This window comes from Poecilia reticulata, linkage group LG23 (assembly GCF_000633615.1).
Source record: "Poecilia reticulata strain Guanapo linkage group LG23, Guppy_female_1.0+MT, whole genome shotgun sequence".
Lineage (NCBI taxonomy): Eukaryota > Metazoa > Chordata > Actinopteri > Cyprinodontiformes > Poeciliidae > Poecilia > Poecilia reticulata.
The window spans coordinates 13,050,002-13,060,363 of NC_024353.1; the positions used below are offsets into that span (position 1 = coordinate 13,050,002).

Genomic DNA, 10,362 nt, shown 5'->3' on the forward strand with positions numbered 1-10,362 from the left:
ACACACTGCACCCGACCCCTTTGGCCCCTCCGACAGGTGGTGAGCCCATTGGAAGGGGGACCCACGTCTCCTCTTCGGGCTGAGCCCGGCCGGGCACCGTGGGTAAAAGCCCAGCCACCAGGCGCTCGCCATCGTGTGCCACCTCCAGGCCTGGCTCCAGAGTGGGGCCCCGGTGACCCGCGTCCGGGCGAGGGAACGCTAGATCCATGGTTGTGCATCATAAGGGGTCTTTCAGAGCCAACTCAAAAGGTAAATAAAAAATAGTTCACTACAGTGGACATAGACCCTACTCAACACAAACTTTGGCAAAAATGTGGAGTCACTACTCTTAGAATCTGTCTACCTTTGGTTTTACAATTGTAATGAAATAAATAATTACAATTATGGTATGAAGCTATATAGAAGTTAAAACTTTGCCTTCGCTGAAAGTATTGCTGACACTTACTGAAAAAGACATTGTTCAGGTTTGTTGCTACATAACATCTAAATTAACAAAGAATTCAGTTCGATTTATACAAAATAGCCTACATTCTAGCTTAACGGAATAAATCAGTTCACATGGAGTCCCACCTGAGGGCATTGTTGTAGTGGTAAATAGCTTCTTCATGTCGAGCGCTGTCTTTCAGAAAGTTGGCATAGTTGTAGTGGACTTTGGCATTGTGAGGCAGAGTCTTGAAACCAGAGCTGAAATGGCAGAGGGAAGATATATGAAAAGAATCCTTCAAAGAAAGATTAACATTCTGTGTCCTTTAGTTGAGTTAGATTGTTTTATGAAATAGTGCTGCTTTAAACAATGATAATGCTGAACAATGTACGTGTGATCGGTATCCCCGACGGATTTTATGGCTGCTTTGCTGCAGAACTTAATTTGCCTGGACAGCAAACTGGACAGCTGGACCAAGGCCATCAAACCCTCCATATCAGACCCGCAGACAGGGGTACTGCATGTAAACAACCGTTTATTTGCTGTGATGTGAGCTCAAAGTGCAATGCTACAGTTAGCTTACCAAAAGATTGTGTTTAAAAATAATAATGGAAAAATGGCTAAAGGTCAGGTCACTAAAAGACCTTCCACCATGCACCGGTGAAAGGTTTCTCAAGGCAAGTTCCACAAACTTTGTTTTTGAACACTGTTATATTACGATACATAGTATGCCACAAGCATGCAATTATAGGTCTGCGGCTGTGCTGAATAAAATATAACAGTGACAAGGCGGTGGACAGAACTGACCCCACACTGAATAACGGCATCTTAACATCTAACGTAAAATTAGTTATGTTGGGCTATCTACTGGCTGAAAGAAAATGTTTATTTTTGCTGGTACAACTCAAGTCTATTTTCCTTTTATTGTGCTTGTGATTTACAAATAGCCCTAAAAAGATACTAGTGCACACAACAATTGTAATAAAGAACATTTTAAATTTCCATGTGTTTTCTATCACTGGAGGGCTTAGAATCCATACTTTCAAAACCTGTAAATAACTCAAAACGCCAAGAGCATACTTGTTTATGGTTTCATTGTGGCCATTCACGCTTAAAAACACGCACCACCCTTCACATTAGAAGGAACAAAGACAAATATTTTCATTTCAGGCTATAGATGTTAAGATGTTGTGTTATGCAGCGGCAATTTTAAGTTAAGTGACCCATGAGTGTTTGTTAAATGGGTCAAGTGGTCCTTGACCTGAAAAAGTTTGAGAAATACTGCTCTAAAGAAAAAATATTTTACTTTGCAAATTACTTCTCTAAATCAGTGTTTTTCAACCTTTTTTGAGCCAAGGTACTTTAATTGAAAAAATCACGAGGCACCACCAACCAAAAATGGTAACAAAGATACTCTGCAGCCGCCTATATTACATATATAGTCATTCTTAACAAAGTGTCTTGAATAGGAATCAAACACAAAAATTATATTTATCATATTTTACATTTCTTATTTCAAATTGCGCTTAACATGTCCACTTCAAAAATACACCTGAACAGTGAAACAACACTGTCGTGTGTGATGCATGAATGTACAGTTAGTAACATTCATGCATCACTAATTCTCTTGTTTTAATGTAAAATGCTCTGTACCTACTGCCATCTAGTGATAAGAAAATTACATGATTACGCTGCTAGTCACGACTACAGCAAAGACACTCAAGATGGCATTATTTACAGATAATTAATTCGTTTTCAAAAAATCTTGTAAGACCAATTACCGTATTTTCCGGACTATGAGCGCACCATAATATAAACCGTACCTTCAAATTTTTAACCCCCCCCTGGAAACTTRCATATATCAGCCGCACCGGGCTACAAGGCCGCTGGTATCTCTGCCGCTCTCGGTTTCCCATAAGAACCCAGCAGAGGGCAGCAGAGGGCTGCGTCATAATAACTGCTGGATATATTAAGGAYGCAGTTCTCCGTCTCCAAATCCGGGTTTGTTCAYGCCGAGTTTACAGTTTACATGCAGCGGCTTTATTTCCCTCCTGTACTGCCAGATCAATGCTCCTCAACTTAGAAGCTGCATCATAGTTTGAAAACATTTCTCCGTCGTGCCTGCTGCTAGCATGGCTGCTCGCATGTGCTTGTTCTAAATGAAAATTAGTGCGTTCTTTGATTTACAATTTTGACTTCCAATGATTCACTTCCTGCTAAAGAGCCCCCTGGTGGTTGAAGAAAAATCCACAGAAAAGCCGCATGTTCAAAGTGTAGGAAAGAAGTAGCAGCTTATAGTCCGGAAAATACGGTAGGCGAAATGAGATAATTTCCACGACACACCTGACAATCACTCACTGCTCCATCCATCTCTTTTTCATGAAATCGTTGTGGATTTATCATTGTTGGAAAAGAGGAAAAAAGGAAAATTTTCAAAATCATACTCAGTGCAATCATATATAGAAAATAAATACTTTGGTGATGTTCAAGTGTATACAGATGCTTCTAAGAGTTTAAGTAGCAACAATGGGGTGTTGTTTATCGTCCCAGAATTTAGCATTAAAAAATGTAAGAGGATTTCTGATGGCGTCTCAGTGTTTACAGGGGAGATGATGGGAATCATTTTGGCTTTAGGTTGGATTGAAGAGGTTCGTCCTTTGAGAAGTTTAATTTGTTCTGATTCAAGCTCATTATTATATTCAATTAAAAATAATCAGTCTAATAGTAGACCAGACCTTTCATTGGAGATTCTGATATTACTTTATAGAATTCAGGCCATGAGATTAATAGTAATTTTTACATGGGTTCCATCTCATGTAGGAATAAAAGGAAATTAGTTGGCAGACAAATATGCAGTGGTGGGAAGTAACAAAGTACAAGTACTTCGTTACTGTACTTAAGTACAATTTTCGTGTATCTGTACTTTACTTAAGTAGTAGTACTTAATAATGGATACTTTATACTTTTACTCCACTACATTTTAAAGTAAATATCTGTACTTTCTACTTCACTACATTTCTACTAAAGTGTCGCGTTACTCGTTACATCCAAGTCGCGTTGTGTTTTTTTTCCGTTAAAATGTGAAGTTCAGGGACTTAAGGTGGCGCCATAAAATCCAAGCAATAACGTGACTTAGTGTCTGATGTCACCCATCGCCTCCACCTTTACTCGCACGCGGAGCTCCAAGACATGCGCAGTGGTTTCCTTTTAGCGGGAAAAGATGTCTGTCTAATCGTCAGTAATATAATAGCGCTGCATAAATCATAAGATATGGCGACATGTAAATTCAGCAGCACTTCGCTTTCACAGACGGTGGAACTTTGTCCAACTTTTAGCGTCACTTGGAAGGAAAGCTTAAAGAAAGGTAAGCTCCGTGTTCGCTGTACAGAGACACACATGTTGCATCTGCAATGAAAAAATGTTGTCACTCATGCACTGAATTATTGTGTGGAGGTTTTGACTGAGGTGTCGCATATATGGGACAACGCTGTGACCAAAATCTGCATTGATATGACATTCAGGAATGATCCGATTCTTCTGGACGGATCTTTACTGATTAAATTTATTTCAGCTCTAAGTATTTAATATCTTGGTGTTTTTATGGGAATGTGAATCTTTCAGATCAATTTGAGAAGCAGTTTTGATAGGTAAAACTTAATTTTTTGTGTCACGTAAAAAATGACTTGGTCTTGACTTGGTCTTGGGTTGGTGTCTTGACTACAACTCTGCTACGTGGCTCCTCGGTTGCATGTCCTCCCCCACCCACCTTCTTTAGTGGCAAAAAAGTGAAGTTCATGCTATGTTAGGACAGGAGACAAGATCCCTGAAATTATGATGCATAGAATCACATATCTAAGTCTAAACTATGTTACAGAGTAAACACAATAAAAACATGCTTTAACTGTGGCATTGTTCATTAAAATGGCACATTTCTAATGTATTAAAATTAAATACGATCGGTTCACTTAATGATATTGTATTAGGGATTAGGTATTATTCAGCAAGTACTTTTACTTTTAATACTTAAATATTTTTAAAAGCCAGTACTTTTTTACTTTTACTTAAGTACAAATGTTACTGTGGTAGTTTTACCTTTACTTGAGTACATTTTTGTCTGTATATTTGTACTTTTACTTAAGTAAATTGTTTGAGTACCTTCTCCACCACTGCAAATATGCAAAACAAGCTTCAAAAACTGTTACATTGAGATACTGATTTCATTTAGTAAAGAGGAAATAAAACCTATTATAAAACAAAAGGTTAAGGAAAGTTGCGTCCTGATCCACACTCCATACCAGTAGGTGGCGGTAATGCACACCATTAAGTTGCTTGCCAACCGCCATTAAAACAAAAAGAAGAAGAAGACGACGATGATCACTCACGGTACACTAGTGTGCCACAGCACAGTGGTTGAAAAACACTGCTCTAAATAATTACTTAGAAAATTACTTCATAGGTGGTTCAGTGGCTATGAACTAATGTATAGTAGATTTTTAAGGTCTAGCCCAGTTCTCAGTGATGGACATTTTCAGCGCATGTTTAAAGTTAGATGGAAGTAGACAAGAGCATAAGTTGGATGGGGAAAACCCATTACTGTTGGGTGACATACATTCAGTCTTACTGTGCAGCTTTATATGCTTCATCTAACTTTATTTTTTCTTAGATTTCTTTGTAGAATGTTGTAGTCTGCAGAATATAGTCATGTAAACAGGAATATGAGGACACAACCACAAGGCCTGAGAAAAGGATTAGTTATTAAATAATCAATTTATTCCTATAATCATTTTCATGTTTTCATAACTGAATGGGAGCTTGTTCATAAAAAAGACTGAATATAGAATATACACTCTACATAAACATTATGTAATATATGAATGTTCGATGAAAAGGGCAGCAATACAGCAATACAGTCATTTTTGTGTGTAGAAACTACCTATTATAAATCAGAAACAGAGAGAGACACTCACCGAAAGAGGGCTTCCCTGGAGAGCCAGACGTTGTTCTGTTGGACGGTTTTCCAGGAGAAGAGCAGAATCAGCAGCAACATGAAGACACTGAGGAGTGTGGTGCCCCAGCGGCCTGCAACTGAAAAGAGCCGGCCTAGACCAGCAGCCACAAGGATACAATACCCCATACTGCAGAAGGACAAGACAGAGGAAACAAAAAGTCAGGTAAGTTTCAGGATAACATTGTGTAACATAGGTTGCTATGATTGAAGATATTAGTTGGCTTACAAAGGAAACTCTTCAAAATAAGTTCTGAAAACTGCTGACTACACTGAAGACCCAGCAACATTTTAGGGGGGCTTTGCATGTCGGTTAAACTCTTCCAGTTATCCCTGAATTAAGCAATGGTAGCTTTCTGGGATGAGCTGATAATACTGTGTTTAGTTGGTAATAATTTTTGTGCTTTTTGGCAATTCATCTGTTTCAAAATATTAGATGTGTCCCTGGTTCAAAGCACCTGAATAAAATGGCTGAATTATCTCCTCAATGCAGTCACGTTCTCCAAAGTCCTGCTAATGATCTGAATATTTAACTCTAGTGTGTTGATTTTACATCTTCATTTATATTCTTTTATAAACAGATCTGTATTTGTTTCTGACAGACAATAAAGGACAGTTATAAAAGTTCTGCACTGTCTCTCACCCAGATATAACACACTCACCTGGGCATGTAGAGAACTCTCTCAGCCACAACAAATCCCACTCTGAAGAAAAGATTACTGGCAGGAATGAAGGGAAATACAAGAAAACAAATTCCTACCAACACCTCCTTGTTCTCCTGCCTCTGTAGGTGAAAAAAGAGGACAATTAGAGCAAAAACACAATCAACATAAGTAGTGAAGCACTTACTTGTGAGTGGAAGGTGCATGAAAACAACAAAGAAAATGTAACAGTTTCAAAACCTAATTCGGTCATTTATTTATTAGGTTTATTTGATAGGGACAGACACACATTAGCATAGACAAACTGAATAAAACAGCAGTCCCTTGATTGTATTGTGGTGCTTAAGCTAATTTGCAGCACTTGTCCTACTTCCATATATGGTTTTTAAACAGCATATCTAAAATCTATTATAAAATGAAATTATTATAGTCATGGTCATTATGTCCTTATGGAAAATCAAAAAATCATTTAAGAAATTATTTTGCTTCCATTATGGAGTCAGAACCATTAAGCTAGCAGGAACATTTCTTCACATGATGTTAGCTGTTAGTGTTAGTTCTCCTGTTTTATTTATTTTGTCTATCTGCACATTCTGGAAACATTTTCTCTTTATATGTCCAGTCTGCACAGGCACAACTTACACCTATGATTGCTGGATTATCTGTAGACTCAATAATGACTGTGAAATCTGCAAGAACAAGGCTGCTTCCAGCCTTGTTTCGTTTCTCGATTGATTTTTACCCAGAAAGAACATGGGCAAAAACCGTTAGTGAAACGGTCACTGGGACTGACTAGTATATATTCCATTGAGGGAAAGTAACTTTAACATAAAGGCTCGTTTTGAAGTATAAGCTTAGAAGAATTTGACCTGGAATGCGGCGTTCATAACAAACACGTGTGTTCATCTGCTCTACCGCTAGCAAACAACCATACTGATTAAATAACATGAAAGTCAAGCAGTTCCCTAAAAGTCCAACAGATGGCAGCAATGTGCCATGCAAAACAAAACACCCACAGTTTACAGGACACACTTCCTGCTAAAGAGCCCCCTGATGGTTGAAGAAAAATCCACATATAAACTGGAAAATACAATATATGAAAAAAATCTGAATGCTCTCTGGTCCACTGGTCAGGGGGTCGGACCAAATGTGGAGGTGGGCCGGATCCGGCCCGCGGGCCGTAGTTTGGGGACCACTGCACTACAACATCCCAAGGATTATAGTAGATAGATTATAGAGAGCAGGACAAAGTGTTCCTCCTTTGCAGACCAACCAGCAGCTATAGTTAAAACTGTGAAGCTTTTGTTTCAATGTTTTAATACTCCGAGGTCGGTTGAAAGCTTGGCAGTAGTTCCAATATTTAACATTTTTCTTTAACCTTTTAACCTTCACCCCCAAAATACTTACATTTAAGTCACTGGGTCCATGAGGACAGTGGTGTCTTTATGACAGTTATGGGGTTGTGAGATAAGGAAAACTTAAATATTGTCGTGAAACCAGGTTAGGACTGATTGAGATCTTTCCAGGACACACAGAAAACAGGTCACAGAAACCTAGAGGCAATAAATAATCTTGCATTCTGATTTAATATTGATTGAAAATTATGTAATCTTTGTTTTAAATACACTATGACTTAATGTTGATTAAGAGTTATGTGATTTTGGTTTGAAAGTAATAAGAAATAACAATGGAAACAATCATACATGGAAAAAAGTAATGACTGCAAGTTAAGTGTAAAAGTCTCTTATACTGTGTCACAACTAGAGGCCAAATGGGAGGAAGAACTGTGGTCACGGAAGAAACAGTAGACAATTTTGAACAGTTATTTTAGGATTTTAATCCTTTATATGATTTTGCTGTCTGATTAGGTATGATTTTATTTGCAATGAATATGCCAACATTTAAACAACAAATGTTATGTAGAAGGTTGCATACTAAAAAGGGGGCTTAATTTTTCAGCTATAAGATCGTGTTTCTGAATTTAGATTTATACGCTCACATATCATATTTTAAATTAATATTTTAGAGTGTAATCTCTTAAAAGAGATTAAAAGAGGGATTGTTAAGAAAACAAATTTAGAATATGCTAGTTTTACTTAACATGATTGAAATAGCCTAATTATAGTTTTCAGATTAATAACTTATTCTGCCCTATTGACCTTTATTTTACCTGTAGTTACAGCAGATTGTTTGCTAAGATCTTTTTGAACTGCCCTTTGTCTGTGTGGGAAAGAATCAGGAGAAGTTCCAGCTTCACACTGATATCTGAAAAGCCGTAAAACAGCAGGAGTTCAGGCCAGTGGAGGAGAAGCTCTGCTTCCAGTTTGTTTAGATAAAGGAGACAAATGGCCTTTGATCTTGCAAGCAAATTGCAGGGAGTTTCTAACTTTAGAGAGGGTCAGACACAGCTCCTGGTTGGATGAGCAAATATACGCCTTATTTGAATAAATTAAAAGACAAAAATACGCCTTTACTATAAAACTTTCTACACAGGAGTAACAAATCAGATTTTGCTCTTGCAATTCTCCAAAGACGTCTTTGCTTTTCTTTCTTTCTTTCTTTCTTTCTTTCTTTCTTTCTTTCTTTCTTTCTTTCTTTCTTTCTTTTTCTTTCTTCTTTTCCATTTGTCTCAGGCAAATGAATGTCTGTTTTAGTGTGTTTGAAGTGTCTGTGTTGTCAATGTGATTTTATACTTTTAAATGTTAGAATAAACCCTGAAAATGTATGATGTGGAGCATTGACTGTCATCTCTGTGTGGCTTTTGTTTCCACGCATGGAATCATTGAATCCAGGAGCACAAGAGAATATAATGAGCCAGAAGTTTTAATTTTTCTTTCTCTTAACAGTAGGGAGACTGGCCATCTTTCCTGTTCAGAGAATGTGAGGAAAAATGTCAGTTTGTTTCTGATTTAGGTTGGTTCAATTTGAGTTAATTGTTTGAGTACTTGCCTTTCTGGGTGTGTTTCAGGAAGGTGGAGCAGAAAGGGAGAAAAATGCTCCTGGAGCATACCATCTTCCATTAAGAGGGGTAATACTCTGAGGATTTATATTTAGTTACATTTATTTTTTGATTGACCTTAGATTAATTTAAATAATTTGCATGCATGTAAATATTTGTTGGATCATTTATTGTTTGCTAGGTTTGTGTAAATAGTGTTTCTTGTTTGTCTTTTTTTTGATCACCCCTTTACCTGGTATAAGTGTTGGAACTTGCCTGAGGTATAAATCTCAGCTTCTTTGTTTCACTGTGTGAAGGGTGTCGGTGTAATGGTGACCTGGAGCTCCCAAATAAACCCACCTCAATTACATTTTGTTGCCTCACTTCCTTCCTGAATGCAGAGCCTCTGCCGGTCAAAGTGACAGTTCTGAATTGATAAATTGCTCCCAAGTGAATCTTGAACTTTTCTAATGAATAATGTGTGAAACATTAGCTCAACCAACGTTCAACCATTTTTCTGAAATAGAGTGGAAGTGCATCTCATGAACCATCTGTTGGCAAGCATATGGTGTACTTAGCCAAGGCTCGACACATTGTTAAATATCCTACACTGGAAAGACAAGGATATGGAGAGAGTCAACAGCCAGAGAGAAGAAAAGGGAGGAGTGAAGCTGTGACAGACAAGTTAGAAGGCAAAACATAGTAAGGGAAGATGGAAGGAAGAAGATAGAAAATTCCTTGGAAAAACATGTCTTCATTTGATTTTTTTTGTTTGTGTTTTTAATCCTGTTGCAGAGATCATGTCAGTCGACAGCAAACGGCTGCTTAAGAACTTTTGAATTTTCAATCAGAAATGACAACACGTCCTGGTTGAAGTTCTAGTCTCCTGAGTCATGTCTGTATGGTTACACTGTTGTGTAAACAAACCTACCTTGGTTCCAGATATAGTTACTTTATCAATTTTATTGTGATTTTTATGATTATTATTATAACAATCATTCAACTTCATGTTATAACTGCATGGAGGCTGTTTGTTCTGACTTAATATAGCTTTCTTCATAAACTTAACCTGGTTTTAATTAAGCTCATATGTGAAAAGTCTTTGACATTGTTAGGCTGCTGTTATAACTTGTTCATTATTTTTATCTTCAACATATTTTTGCAGTTTAAGCAAATTAAGATGAAAGAGTTTGCTTAAAATATGCACATCTCTCAAATACGTGTTTCCATTCGAGTCTCAGCAGTTTCAATGTTTATGCTGAAGCGAATCTGATCCCTTTCCCTGAGTCCCTAAATAAATAAATAAATAAATAAATAAATATATATATATATA

At 37.3% G+C, this 10,362-nt stretch overlaps 1 protein-coding gene across 3 annotated transcripts in view; it reads right to left on the reverse strand.

The window, feature by feature from the left end:
- Positions 1 to 10,362, reverse strand: part of tmtc1 (transmembrane O-mannosyltransferase targeting cadherins 1) — a 100,170-nt gene that overhangs the window by 36,629 nt on the left and 53,179 nt on the right. For all 3 annotated transcript variants that reach the window (XM_008401212.2, XM_008401213.2, XM_008401214.2), the window contains exons 8-10: positions 6,092 to 6,213; positions 5,392 to 5,559; positions 571 to 684 (exon numbers count right to left, since the gene is read on the reverse strand). In XM_008401212.2, the coding sequence (XP_008399434.1) occupies positions 571 to 684; positions 5,392 to 5,559; positions 6,092 to 6,213 (404 nt within the window). The remainder of the gene's footprint in view (positions 1 to 570; positions 685 to 5,391; positions 5,560 to 6,091; positions 6,214 to 10,362) is intronic.